The sequence below is a fragment of the Gorilla gorilla genome, chromosome 15 (assembly GCF_029281585.2).
Source record: "Gorilla gorilla gorilla isolate KB3781 chromosome 15, NHGRI_mGorGor1-v2.1_pri, whole genome shotgun sequence".
Taxonomy (NCBI): Eukaryota; Metazoa; Chordata; class Mammalia; order Primates; family Hominidae; genus Gorilla; species Gorilla gorilla.
In genome coordinates, this window is record NC_073239.2 from 119,096,941 (window position 1) to 119,111,635 (window position 14,695).

The following is a 14,695-nucleotide window of genomic DNA, read 5'->3' on the forward strand; positions in this document are numbered from 1 at the left end:
ATACAAAGGGCTGGGCGTGGTGGCTCATGCCTGTAATCTCAGCACTCTGGGAGGCCGAGGTGGGCAGATCACTTGAGGTCAGGAGTTCGAGACCAACCTGGCCAAATGGCAGAGCCCTGTCTCTACTAAAAATACAAAAAAATTTAGCTGGCGTGGTGGTGCGCACCTGTAATCCCAGCTACTCAGGAGGCTGAGGCAGGAGAATTGGTTGAACCCGGGAGGTGGAGGTTGCAGTGAGCTGAGATTGTGCCACTGCACTCCAGCCTGGGCCACAGGGCCAGACTCTGTCTCAAAAAAAAAAAAAAAAAAAAAGGGAGCCGGCGGTGGGGGCGGGCTGGGCGCAGTGGCTCACGCCTGTAATCCCAGCACTTTGGGAGGCCAAGGCAGGTAGATCACCTGAGATCCAGAGTTCAAGACCAGCCTGGCCAACATGGTGAAACCCCATCTCTACTAAAAACACAAAAATTAGCCGAGCGTGGTAGTAGGCGCCTGTAGTCCCAGCTACCCAGGAGGCTGAGGCAGGAGAATCGCTTGAACCCGGGAGGTGGAGGTTGCAGTGAGCTGAGATCATGCCATTGCACTCCAGCCTGGGCAACAAGAGCAAAACTCCATCACAAAACAAAACAACAGAAGATAATTACCACATGCTGATAAGACTCTAATGATATAATGAATATGTACACAAAATTTTGAACACAATTATAGGGAGTTCAAACATTCCCTGAGGCCAACTATGGGTCCTGAGTTGAGAATCTTTGGTTTCAAATATGGTTTTATTACCCAGGGCTTGGTGAGAATGGGATTTAAACTAGTTTTTTTTTTTTTTTTTTTTTTTTGAGATGGAGTTTCGCTCTTGTTGCCCAGGCTGGAGTGCAATGGTGTGATCTCGGCTCACTGCAACCTCCGCCTCCCAGGTTCAAGTGATTCTCCTGCCTCAGCCCCCCTAGTAGCTGGGATTACAGGCATATGCCACCACGCCTGGCTAATTTTGTATTTTTAGTAGACGGGGTTTCTCCCTGTCGGTCAGGCTGGTCTCGAACTCCTGACCTCAGATGATCTGCCCGCCTCAGCCTCCCAAAGTGCTGGGATTACAGGCATGAGCCACGGCTCCCAGCCTAAACTAGTTCTTAAATAATACACTATGAAGGAGAAAGAGGGGCAGTTGGGGGAAGGTCATCTCTAGCAAGGGACATAGCTAAGGATGACAGCAGGTTGGGCATGGTGCCTCATGCCTTGAATTTTGGGAGGCAGAGGTGGGTGGATTGCTTGAGCCCAGGAGTTTGGGACCTGCCTGGCCAACATAGTGAAACCACGTCTCTACTAAAAATACAAAAATTAGCCGTGCATGGTGGCAGGCGCCTGTAGTCGCAGCTACTTGGGACGCTGAGGCAGGAGAATTGCTTCAACCTGGGAGACAGAGGTTGCAGTGAGCCGAGATTACGCCACTGCACTCCAGCCTGGGCAACAGAGTGAGACCTGTCTCAAAAAAAATACCCCGTCTCTACAAAAAATACAAAAATTAGCTGGGCACGGTGGCACATGCCTGCAGTCCCAGCTACTTGGGAGGTTTGCCAGGGCTTAGGAGGTGGAGGTTGCAGAGAGCCGACATGGAGCCACTACTCAAACCTGGGCGACAGAGCAAGGCTCTGTCTCAAAAAAAAAAAAAAAAAAAAAAAAAGATGACAGTAGAACCGTTTGACTGGAATGGAGAATTTATGCAGTAGGTAAGAAACAGGCTGAGAAGTGCTGGTGTATCATGTCCGGAATTGGTGGGTTCTTGGTCTCACTGGCTTCAAGAATGAAGCCGCGGACCCTCGCGGTGAGTATTACAACTCTTAAGGTGGCACGTCTGCAGTTTGTTCCTTCTGATGTTCGGATGTGTTCAGAGTTTCTTTCTTCTGATGGGTTCGTAGTCTCGCTGGCTCAAGAGTGAAGCTGCAGACCTTCACGGTGAGTGTTACAGCTCTTAAGGCAGCACGTCTGGAGTTGTTCGTTCCTCCCGGTGGGCTCGTGGTCTTGCTAGCTTCCAGAGTGAAGCTGCAGATCTTCGCGGTGAGTGTTACAGCTCATAAAAGCAGTGTGGACCCAAAGAGCGAGCAGTAGCAAGATTTATTGCAAAGGGCGAAAGACCAAAACCTTCCACAGCGTGGAAGTGAACCCGAGCGGGTTGCCAATGCTAGCTTGGGCAGCCTGCTTTTATCCTCTCATCTGGCCCCACCCACATCCTGCTGATTGGTAGAGCCAAGTGGCCTGTTTTGTCAGGGCGCTGATTGGTGCGTTTACAATCCCTGAGCTAGATACAAAGGTTCTCCACGTCCCCATCAGATTAGTGAGATACAGAGTTTCCACACAGGTTCTCCAAGGCCCCACCAGAGCAGCTAGATACAGAGTGTTGATTGGTGCATTCACAAACCTTGAGCTAAACACAGGGTGCTGATTGGTTTACAAACCTTGAGCTAGATACAGAGTGCCGATTGGTGTATTTACAATCCCTGAGCTAGACATAAAGGTTCTCCAAGGCCCCACCAGAGCAGCTAGATACAGAGTGTCGATTGGTGCACTCGCAAACCTTGAGCTAAACACAGGGTGCTGATTGGTGTGTTTACAAACCTTGAGCTAGATACAGAGTGCCGACTGGTGTATTTACAATCCCTGAGCTAGACATAAAGGTTCTCCAAGGCCCCACCAGAGCAGCTAGATACAGAGTGTGGATTGGTGCACTCACAAACCTTGAGCTAAACACAGGGTGCTGATTGGTGTGAGCCCAGTTGGCTTCACCTAGTGGATCCTGCACCGGGGCTCCAGGTGGAGCTGCCTGCCAGTCCTGCGCCTTGCGCTCGCATTCCTCAGCCCTTGGGTGGTCGATGGGACTGGGCGCCGTGGAGCAGGGGGTGGTGCTCGTCGGGGAGGCTCGGGCCGCACAGGAACCCATGGAGTGGGTGGGAGGCTCAGGCATGGCGGGCTGCAGGTCCCGGAGCCCTGCCCCGCGGGAAGGCAGCTAAGGCCGGGCGAGAAATCCAGCACAGCGCAGGTGGGCCGGCACTGCTAGGGGACCCAGTACACCCTCCGCAGCCACTGGCCCGGGTGCTAAGTCCCTCATTGCCTGGGGCCAGCAGGGCTGGCTGGCTGCTCCAAGTGCGGGGCCCGCCAAGCCCACGCCCACCCGGAACTCCAGCTGGCCCGCAAGAGCCGCACGCAGCCCCGGTTCCCGCTCGCGCCTCTCCCTCCACACCTCCCTGCAAGCTGAGGGAGTGGGCTCCAGCCTTGGCCAGCCCAGAAAGGGGCTCCCACAGTGCAGTGGGGGGCTGAAGGGCTCCTCAAATGCCGCCAAAGTGGGAGCCCAGGCAGGGGAGGCGCCGAGAGCAAGCCAGGGCTCTGAGGACTGCCACCACGTTGTCACCTCTCAGTATGACTTAAATTGTGTGGGTATTTCAAATAATTGAAAGTTTTTGGACAAAAGAATATGTAATGTCTAAAGCACTGTTTTTAGAAAATTATTTTGGTAGTTGTTTAGAAGGAATTAATGCACAAAACCATCATAATGATTCAAGTTTGAAATGAAAAAATAATTCATAAGGTTTAGAGACTGATGAATTTATTTAGAAATACCCGGTTTGGGCCGGGCGCGGTGGCTTACGCTTGTAATCCCAGCATTTTGGGAGGGCGAGGTGGGCGGATCACGAGGTCAGGAGTTCGAGACCAGCCTGACCAACATGGTGAAACCCCGTCTCTGCTAAAAATACAAAAAAATTGGCCAGGCATGGTGGCACATGCCTGTAGTCCCAGCTACTCGGGAGGCTGAGGCAGGAGACTCGCTTGAACCCAGGAGCCGGAGGTTGCGGTGAGCCGAGATCATGCCACTGCACTCCAGCCTGGGCGACAGAGTGAGACTGTCTCAAAAAAAAAAAAAAAAAAAAAAAAAAAAGAAATACCTGGTTTGGGCCGGGCGCAGTGGCTCACGCCTATAATCCCAGCACTTCTGGAGGCCGAGGCTGGTGGATCACCTGAGGTCAGGAGTTCAAGACCAGCCTGGCCAACATGGTTAAAACCTGTCTCTACTAAAAAATACAAAAATTAGCCAGGCGTTGTGGCAGGTGCCTTAATCCCAGCTATTTGGGAGGCAGAGGCAGGAGAATCGTTTGAATCCGGGAGGCAGAGGTTGCAGTGAGTCGAGATTGAGCCATTGCACTCAAGCCTGGGGGACAAGAGCGAGACTTCTCTCAAAAAAAAAAAAAGGAAACAAAAAAAAGAAATACCCGGTTTGAGGCCGGGCGCGGTGGCTCACGCCTGTAATCCTAGCACTCTGGGAAGCTGAGGTGGGTGGATCAGCTGAGGTCAGGAGTTCGAGACCAGCCTGGCCAACGTGGTGAAACCCCGTCTCTACTAAAAACACAAAAATTAGCTGGGTGTGGTGGCATGCGCCTGTAATCCCAGCTATTCGGGAGGCTGGGGCAGGAGAATCGCTTGAACTTGGGAGGTGGAAAGCTGAGACTGTGCCACTGCACTCCAGCCTGGGCAACAGAGTGAGACTCCATCTCAAAAAAAAAAAAATTTTTTTTTAATTCCCGGTTTGAAATTGAAAATCAGAAATAAAATTAGGTCAGGCCCATTTATTTATTTATCTATTTATTTATTTATTTCCTGAGATGGAGTCTCGCTCTGTTGCCCAGGCTGGAGTGCAGTGGTGCGATCTCGGCTCATTGCAACCTCCACCTCCCGGGTTCAAGCAATTCTCTTGCCTCAGCCTCCCGAGCAGCTGGGATTACAGGCATGTGTCACCACGCCTGGTTAATTTTTGTACTTTTAGTAGAGATGGGATTTCATCATGTTGGCCAGGCGGTCTCAAACTCCTGATCTCGTGATCTGCCCGCCTCGGCCTCCCAAAGTGCTGGGATTACAGGTGTGAGCCAACACGCCTGGCCATTCAGGCCTAGTTATTTAGATTTGGGTGTTACTTATTGAATCTTTGAATATGGGGGAAAAGTTATGAGATAAAAAGAATAAAAATAGAGACTATTCAAAGGCTATGCATGGGACTGGGCACTGTGGCTCATGCCTGTAATACCAGCACTTTGGGAGGCCAAGGTGGGCGGATCAGCAGGTCAAGAGATCAAGACCATCCTGGCCAACATGGTGAAACCCCATCTCTACTAAAAATACAAAAATTAGCTGGGCGTGGTGGTGCACATCTGTAGTCCCAGCTACTCGGGAGGCTGAAGCAGGAGAATCGCTTGAACCTGGGAGGCAGAGGTTGCAGTGAGCCAAGATCGCACCACTGCACTCCAGCCTGGCGACAGCGAGACTCCGTCTAAAAAAAAAAACAAAACAAAACCAAAGGCTATGCATCAGACAAAGTGAACAGTTTATTACTGTGATTATAATCAAATGTTGAATTTATATAGGGTAAAATCTTGATAGAATGCTTGAATTATATAGGTATTATGGGAAATACAATGTTATGGTTAATTGAAGAATAATACAAAATTTTGTTTTAACTTTTGCTCGCTGGGTTTTTTTTCCCCCCCAAAAAATTATACTTTTTTTCCTCTTGATAATTAGGAAACACAGATAAATTATTTTTAGATGATTCAAGATGTCACTATCCTTCAAGTTGATTATTGTAAAATACGTGTTTTCAATGTAAAATAACACAGTTATGGAGTTTGGGATATAGCCATGGTAACCACAGAACATACCCTGGTGTTTTAAGATTAGGGAAAGTCGGATAACATCAAAACAATTTTAAGAAAAAATTTTAAGTATTTTTCAGGCTCTATTAATTAAGAAGTACTTCAGTGCTTTTTTTTCTTTTTTTTTCCCAACACTACAAAGGCTAAAGATATTATTATCAAATGTATTACTACATCATTGGCACAGTTTCTATTGGTATCTACTTGGTTTTTAATACGGAAGATGTTTATGATTTACACTCCTCCTACCTTAGAAATTCTCTCCATTCACTTCTTTTGTGCCCCTCCAGATATAATCTGAACTTCCAGGAATAGTTCATTCTTGGTGTTACAAATGTTGGCTTCCCCCCTCCCTGGAATTCTATTAGAATGTTTCTGTCACTTTAGAAGCTTTCTTATTCTGGTGTAACATGCCAAGAAACCCAGGTATAAAATAGTGATTGTTGAATCTTACTTTGACACGCGTGCCCGTCCTTATAAATCTAGACCCTGTACATTACATGCATACAACTATCCCTATGGATCTCCTAGTAAATAATCTCACAGACTCCACCTGAGGCTTCTGTAAAAAAAAATCAATTACCTTAAATTTTATTAAGAGCTCTTCGTAAACTACTGAGCAAGAGAAGTGAATCCTAAAAAGATTCAGTCCCCGGTTCCCAAAGCGCTTCCCCGCCCCGTGTTTCTGAACAGCTGGAGAGGACAAACCTCCGCTAAGAAGCAGAGGCCGCCAGTGCTCATCACACGCAGGAGTTAGGATATCTGGCTTGAGAACACCTATGCTGTACCACATTCTTCTCTCCCCCTACCCCGCCTGAAATAAAACATAGTGAAGCGTAAATCTTGAGTCCCTTGGTACCTTCTCAGAAACGGCGGCGAGGAGGCTTCAGAGGGGCTTCCTGAGCGGGGATCCAGACGGTCGCGCGGGTATTCAGCACTCTGGGCGGGACAGTCCCTGTCCCGAAGGGAGGGCCCAGGAGGGGTGGAGCCGTCCCCGCCCGAACACGGGGGCATCCGCGCTCCCCGTAGGGTACCCCGCGTGCTGGCTCCGAAGCGGTGGCAGTCGGGGTGGCGCTCTTCCTCCGCTCTTTGGGGTCCCGGCGCCCCTCAGGGCAGGGCGGGAGACCGCTGAGGAGGCACCCTCAAGTTCACCTCAGGCTCATGACACCAGCCCCGCCGCGGTTCCCCCTGACCGGCTTTCCCCTGGCCCTGGCGGCTGCGGAACGGTCAACTAGACCCCACTAGCTGAAGCCGGCATCACCTGGGAAGCAGCCAGGCCGCCCGGAGGCCACACCCGGGGGAGGAGCCTGCGGACGCCCAGTCGGGTGGAGCACGCCAGGTGAGCACGCCTGCGCAGTCGGGCCGTAAACAAGCCCGCCCCTTCCCTTTGGCCCGCCCTCGCAGGGCTGGCCCGCGGGTGGGAGGGGCGAGAAGGAAGAGGCAGGGGGTGGGGGAAGAGGGAGCACCAGGAACAGCGCCTGCGCGGTGGGCGTGATCCGGGCACTTAGGGCAGGATGAACGCTGCTTTCCAAGATGGCGACGGAGGGAGGAGGGAAGGAGATGAACGAGATTAAGACCCAATTCACCACCCGGGAAGGTCTGTACAAGCTGCTGCCGCACTCGGAGTACAGCCGGCCCAACCGGGTGCCCTTCAACTCGCAGGGATCCAACCCTGTCCGCGTCTCCTTCGTAAACCTCAACGACCAGTCTGGCAACGGCGACCGCCTCTGCTTCAATGTGGGCCGGGAGCTGTACTTCTATATCTACAAGGGGGTCCGCAAGGTACCGACCCGGGCGTCACCGGAGCCAGCCAGCGGCGTAGGCAGAGGCCGGGAGCAGGGCGGTGACAGTGGGGCCAGGGTGACCGAGAGGGGTGGCCGTCGCTCTTACTTTTGAGTGGGCCGGTAACTCCACTGGGGTACTCCTGAGGAGAGGGGATTCAGGAGTAAGGAGGGTGGTGGCGGTGGCGTTTCGAAGGGGTGGGGGCAGTGGAAAGGGACCGTGGGGCGCGGGGGTTCTGGCTGGGAGGCTCCCGGGGGAGCCGGCTGCGTCCCCTCCAGCCTGGTCCATCAGGCTCTGACATGGCCAGGGAGCGGGCCTGCGAGTCCCCGGAAGAGGTGAGGTGGCCGTCTTGTCTGCTTCGATTGCCTCGCCTCCCTGGAGGGTTGGAAGTCTCGCCCTGGGTTAGAGAACAGGGACGCAAGACGGCTTAACAAGATCTCTGTAAGGCGGAACCGGGGCCGGGAAGCGGAGGATTGAGACTAGGTCAGAAAGAACCTGCTCGGCACGCAGGGCTACTCCACCTGCTGCCGCACTGACACTTCCTAGGAGCCTCTCCTGGTGTTAACATTTCTATTTCCAAAAACATCCGCGGGAGGACGGCTGTCACTGTCTCCGCCGTGGGGACCTTCTGAAAGATTGTTAAGGAGAGTCATCTTGTCCCTTGTAGTATGCGAAGGGCTGAGTACTACAGTTGAAATGATGTTTCCAGTGAACTAAGCTGGTTCAGAGGGGTTGTGTGAGAGTGCCCAGATTAATCTTGTCCAACAAGTCAGACTGTGTCCCAAACAGGGAGTGATATGCTTTAAAAGCTGCTTTAAAGGGACCATCCTTCTTGGCGGGCGAGTTACCGGTAATTCTGTGAAACATGTAAGCATCCTTTAAAAGTATCTCTTTAAAAGCAGCCATTTATTAGAGTTTTTCTTTCATTGGCTGTGTAACTATGTTTTCACTGAGAATTGCTTATTTTTGAGATTGTAGTCTTTGACTTGATGTCATGGAAGAATGAGGAAATTAATGCATCCCACAGCACCTCCAAATAGGACAAGGTGATAAAAGATTAAGTCGTAAATGCATGTTAGCATGAAAATAAATTGTTCATATTGAAGAGTGAACATTCTTCAGGATTGAATATAGCCAGATCCAGTACAGGATTTTCGCTTGTTACAAGAGCTAGGGAAATGACAGTGGTATCTAAATGTAGCAAAGTTGTTTCTTTCATTCAGGGTGAATCTTTTTTATTAGTCTTTATGATAATAAGTGTACCACTGTACCACTGTATTTAGGGTATGCTGTTGGAAGTTGTTAAGGGTAAATCGCTTGACCTTTTTTTTTTCCTCGTTTGGAATTGCAAAAGCTCGAAGTAGTCTTCAGTCTAGGGGCTGAAGTTTTACTCCTACTCCCAACTTTGTCACTGACTTGTTGGGTGACCTTGGATAAGTTATTTAACTTCTATTTGCACCTCTTTAAAAAGGGAATGTTACAGTGCACGTTGTAATTAATAATATAATAATCATAATGAACTTTAAGGCCCTGAAACACTCAGTAGATGTAAAATATAGTTAAATACTAACTGTCAAATAAGAAGCTGCCGTCTTGACATTGATAATCAGAGTGAAAGGACCAGTTTTGTCTCAGAAAATTAAGTTTAGAATTTTAAGTTATAAAAATTTCTATTTATATAAAAATACGATGTGCTTAAAAACTAAATTCACTAACTAGCAATTATTAATGTAGGAATTACTTAAAAATTTTTTTTCTTTGAAATGTTATGACTTCCGAAGCATCCTAATGGCAGACCTTATCTGGATCTGGTAGCCCTGTTTTACATCATAAAGACAGGTTTCTTGCCTGGAAGTATCATTACAGTAGTGTTCCCTTTTAGTGGGATGCTATTCCCTGAAGGGTAAAGGGAGGCAAGGTTTTTAAAACCACACCAAAAAATTATTTTAAACAAGATAAATGTGAAATACGTAAATTGCCCTTACCTACATAATTTGAGTGTTTTAACGTTTTTTGGGTAAAATTTCACTTTCATGTGGTAGTATCTTGTAGATACGTTTGCATTGTGTTGCAGATGTTTCTACTCTCTATTAATTGTAACTTAAACATTTTTTTCCATGAATGAGTTGGCATTTATTTGTTGTTATTTCTGAGTATAAGTGACTTTTTATGACTATTTTCTGATTTAAAATATAGGAAATACGTTTTCCTTAATTGGAAAACCAAAATTTACTTTTTAGAGTTAGTAGTTATAAACCTATTTTTGACAGTTGGCTATTAAACATGTTTTTACTTTTGTTTTTAGAGACAGGATCTCGTCCTGTTGCCTAGGCTGGAGTGCGGTGGCATGGTCATCGTTCACTACAGCCTCAAACTCCTGGGCTCAAATGATCTTCCCACTTCAGCCTTCCTAGTGGCTGGAACTACAGGTGTGCACCACCCTGGCTAATTAAAAAAAAAAAAATGTTTTTTAGAGATGGAGGTCTTGCTGTGTTGCCCAGGCTGGTCTTGAACTCCTGGCCTCAAGCGATCCTCCCACCTCAGCCTGCTAAAGTGCTGAGATTATAGGTGTGACCCACCACGCCCAGCGCACAGTTGGCTGTTTTGACTGTTATTTGTTTTTTGTTTTTTTTTTTGGTCCTTTGAGGCGTGTAAAATTTTACAATAATTATTTGGATTATTCAGAAGATCTAATTTAGATGAGTAAATTCAACTTAAGTCTGTGTGTAAAATGAGTAGAAAATAGGTCTTTTAAAGAACTTAACTCATTAATTACGTGCTACCATTCCTGAGAGGAAACATGGGGTCCTGGGGAAATGGAGTCGGTGAGGAAGTAGTCTAACATTCATGCTGAGGAGTGCAATCTTGATCCTTTTAAAAGGTTTACAGGTCAGTGTCTGGAGCTAGAAGGAACTTTAGAGTTTGTTATTTCACCCTCCTCAGAGCGAACCAAGGCCAGAGAGGGGATGCAAACCTGTTAGAATTTTTTCTCATAGTAAGGAAAATGAAGCACAGCTGAGTCTAAACTAGCTTAGAAGAGACTGATCCAGCTTTTTGATCACAGGGATATCATATACTCCAAGCACTTCAGAATCTACCCCGGCATTTTGCCATATATTATTTTATTAAATTCTTGAGGTAGATTAGAACATCTTTTCACAATCGAGGAAGTTTAGAATGGGGTTTCTTGTGTGAGGAGATGTAGTTTTGCAAATTTATTTAACTAAAGACAGTATTAACATTGATTTAATACTGACACTAATCATTTCACCAGATTTGAGTGACTACTGTGATAGTAATAATACTAGGCAAGGTGATGTGAGGTATTCAGAGCTAAATAAGACCCTGTCCCTCTCCCCAAAAGACTTTCAACTACTAGCTTTTAAACATCTTTTTTTTTTTTTTTTTTGAGACAAAGTCTAGCTCTGGCACCCAGGGTGGAGTGCAGTGGCACAATCTTGGCTCACTGCAACCTCTGCCTCCTAGGTTCAAGCGATTCTCCTCCCTCAGCCTCCCGAGCAGCTGGGACTACAGGTGCGTACCACCACACCCAGCTAATTTTTGTATTTTTGGTAGAGATGGGGTTTCACCATATTGGCCAGGCTGGTCTCGAACTCCTGACCTCGTGATCCACCCTCCTCAGCCTTCCAAAGTGCTGGGATTACAGGCGTGAGCCACTGCGCCCGGCCGTAAACATCTTTATTACATACTTTGTTCTCCTTTTTTTAAAAAAGAGATTGTGGTCGGGTGCAGTGGCTCACACCTGTAATCCCAGCACTTTGGGAGACTGAGGTGGGAGGATCACTTGAGCCCAGGAGTTTGAGACCAGCCTGGATAACATATCAATACCCTGTGTCCACAAAAAAATAATAACAAAAAAAAATTAGCTGGGCATGGTGGTATGTGCCTGTAGTCACAGCTACTTGGGAAGCTGAGGAGGGCTCTTGAGCCGAAGAGTTAAGGTTACAGTGAGATATGATTGTGCTACTGTACCCCAACCTGGGCAACAGAATGAGACCCTTTCTTTAAAACAACAAAAAAGGGGAGTGGGGCTGTGCGCCATGGCTCACACCTGTAATCTCAGCGCTTTGGGAGGCCGAGGCAGGTAGATGACCTGAGGTCAGGAGTTTGAGACCAGCCTGGCCAACATGGTAAAACCCCATCTCTACTAAAAATACAGAATTAGCTGGGCGTGGTGGTGCTTGCCTATAGTCCCAGCTACTCGGGAGGCCAAGGCAGGAGAATCGCTTGAACCCTGGAGTCGGAGGTTGCAGTGAGCCAAGATCATACCACCGCACTCCAGCCTGGGCGACAGAGCTAGACTTTGTCTCAAAAAAAAGAAAAAAAAAAGATTGTTTTAGGATGTAGGATAAAAGATGCCAAAGGTAAGGTAGCTGGGCTTATTGGACCAATCCTCTCATTTTATGGACATCTGTTTTTACATAAATATGAATGGCCTCCATTCAGATCTCAGCTTAACCATCACTTCCTCAGGAAATTTTTCTTTGAATCCCCATGGTGTATCAGTTTTCCCCTATTACATGTTTTTTTGTTTTGTTTTTTTTTTGTTTTTGAGACAGAATCTTGCTCTGTTGCCCAGGCTGGAGTGCAGTGATGTGATCTTGGCTCACTGCAACCTCTGCCGCCCGGGCCCAAGTGATTCTTGTGCCTCAGCCTCCCGAGTAGCTGGAATTACAGGCATGTGCCACCATGCCCAGCTCATTTTTGTATTTTAATAGAGACAGGGTTTTGCCATGTTGGCCAGGCTGCTCTTGAACTCCTGGCCTCAAGTGATTCACCTGCCTCAGCCTCCCAAAGCGCTGGGATTACAGGCTCTATTATATGTTCTTAGAGCATCTTGTGCTTTGCCTTCCTAGCACTTTTCTGAATTTGTAATTCTGTGTGATGATCCAACTGTGCCTTCTATAAAACAAAGCTCCCTTAGAATAGGGACCTTATCTTTCCTGCTCTCCATCTTCTCAATGCCCAGTGCAGTGTCCAGTTTAGAGTTAGGCCCTTGCTGTGTACTTGTTGAGTGAATGACTGAGTAAAGCCATGTCTATCTATGCCAAATTTGAAAGAGATCTTTAGAAGATGAAAAACCTATTCAGTTTTGGGCCCAAAAGTAACTTGGGTATTTTTTAATAGCTCATATCTTTTAAAAGACATTTAAAAATATTGCTAGTAGGTAAAAAATTTAACCTTCTTAAAATAGGGAAATCGTGTAAGAGACAATGAAGTAATAGTAAACAAATGACACAGATTACTTTTGATCTACTTCTGTCAAACCATGTCACCTACAAGATCCATGTACAACTTTTAAAAACTGTTCTCAGGCCAGGAGTGGTGGCTCATACCTATAATCCTAACACTTTTGGGAGGCCAAGGCGGGAGGATTGCAGGAGTCCAGCCTGGGCAACACAGTGAAACCTCGTGTGGGTTTGAGACCAGCCTGGACAACATAGTGAAACCGTGTCTCTACAAGGGTGGGCGTTGTGTCATATGCCTCTAGTCCCACCTACTTGGAAGGCTGAGGTAGAAGGGTCACTTGAACTGGGGAGGTTGAGGCTGCAGTGAGCTGTAATCGTGCCACTGCACTCCAGCCCGGGCAAGAGAGTGAGAGCCTGTTTCAAAAAAACAAAACAATCAATAATAAACAAAAACTATACTCAGAATTACTTAACATTCAAGCCAAAGAACCTTCCTACCTCCCCACATCTTAAGATTCCAGGTCACAAATGTACTGCCCAGAGAAGTTACTGAAGTGATAACTACAGGAGGTAGGAAGTAGATTTAGAGGGTTCTAAGGTTTTTCCATCTCTAAAGCTAATATGATTCTGTACTCAGTTTTTTTTTTTTTTTTTTTTTTTTTAATGAAAATGGATTCATCATTCTATTGGGGAGATATCTTCATCTCTTTGATTCATTGCCTACTTGATTTGGAATTGAGAGGGGTGGGGTGTTTGGGAAAGCAAGCTGAAAACATTGTGATTTCTAGGTCTTTATGCTGGAAGAGTTTTTTTGTTTGTTTTTTTGTTTGTTTTTGAGACGAAGTCTTGCTCTGTCGCCCAGGCTGGAGTGCAGTGGCTTGATCTTGGCTCACTGCGACCTCTGGCACCCGGGTTTTAAACGATTCTCCTGTCTCAGCCTCTGAAGTAGCTGGGATTACAGGCACGTGCCACCATGCCCAGCTAATTTTTGTATATTTAGTAGAGACAGGGTTTCAGCATCTTGGCCAGGCTGGTCTTGAACTCCTGACCTTGTGATCCACCCGTCTCGGCCTCTCAAAGTGCTGGGATTACAGGTGTGAATCACCGTGCCCGGCTAGAAGAGCTTTATGTTCATGATGCTGAGATGAAGTTGGGGCCAGAAGAAGAGTCAGTTGATAAAAGCTAAAATATTTTTAGATCCTGATTAAAGAAGAAGGTAATGGGTTGACTTGAGAGAGAATGAGCGTTCTGTTACGGGAATGCTCATATGGGAAATGTTCTTGTCTCTTTGTCAAAAACTGCAGGACCACCTGTTGGTGACATTGGAGGAATTCCTGCTTTGTGTGGGAGGGTGAACTAGATGCCTTTAAAAAAAATTTCCCCCCCACAGACTTGTTTTAGATACTTTACTGCTTCAGAGAGGGTCATGTTCACACCCTTCTCCCCTTTTGTAATTTTTCACACCTCCCTGGCTCCACTTTTATAATTTAGAAAGAGGTTTAGAAGTCTGTAACTTTTTGTATTTGATTTACTTTGAGAAATCTTGTACTTAATTTAGTAGGTCACAGAGGGTTGCTGAATGACTGGAAACTTGTGTTTCTTTTCCATTAAGGGCTATTTGCTGACTTCTGAAATATTAATGATTTATTTGACTTTAGAATTTTGCATACTGAGGGGAAAGCATCTTAACATATCATTTAAAGCAGGAGATACTTTCATACTATACCTGGGTTCTCTTGGCTTTGAAGAGGAGGGGGGTCATGAGATTTTGAAAGATTCCATGGGTTGCCTGTAATCCCAGCACTTTGGGAGGCTGAGGTGGGTGGATCATCTGGGGTTAGGAGTTCAAGACCAGCCTGGCCAACACGGGGAAACCACATCTCTACTAAAAATACAAAAATTAGCCAAGTATGGTGGCGCATGCCTGTAATCCCAGCTACTCAGGAGGCAGGAGAATCGCTTGAACCCAGGAGGTGGAGGTTGCAGTGAGCCAAGATCGTGCCAGTGCACTCC

At 47.1% G+C, this 14,695-nt stretch overlaps 2 protein-coding genes across 17 annotated transcripts in view; one reads left to right on the forward strand and one right to left on the reverse strand.

Moving 5' to 3' along the window:
• The window catches only part of LOC109023259 (uncharacterized), a 44,367-nt gene extending 37,663 nt beyond the window's left edge, over positions 1–6,704 (reverse strand). For 2 of the 3 annotated variants that reach the window (XM_055361599.2, XM_019009895.4), the window contains exon 1: positions 6,550–6,704. In XM_055361599.2, coding sequence (XP_055217574.1) covers positions 6,550–6,704 — 155 coding nt within the window. The remainder of the gene's footprint in view (positions 1–6,549) is intronic. The other variant, XR_002002644.4, reaches the window with a different exon arrangement.
• Positions 6,705–6,922: 218 nt separating this feature from the next.
• Positions 6,923–14,695, forward strand: part of WDR20 (WD repeat domain 20) — an 83,729-nt gene continuing 75,956 nt past the window's right edge. For 3 of the 14 annotated variants that reach the window (XM_004055715.5, XM_031001965.3, XM_019009890.4), the window contains exon 1: positions 7,167–7,472. In XM_004055715.5, the coding sequence (XP_004055763.1) occupies positions 7,224–7,472 (249 nt within the window). In that variant the 5' untranslated portion in view covers positions 7,167–7,223. Of the gene's footprint in view, positions 7,030–7,119; positions 7,473–14,695 lie in introns of those variants that run through there. The other 11 variants (XM_055361584.2, XM_019009893.4, XM_063698186.1 and 8 more) reach the window with 10 other exon arrangements.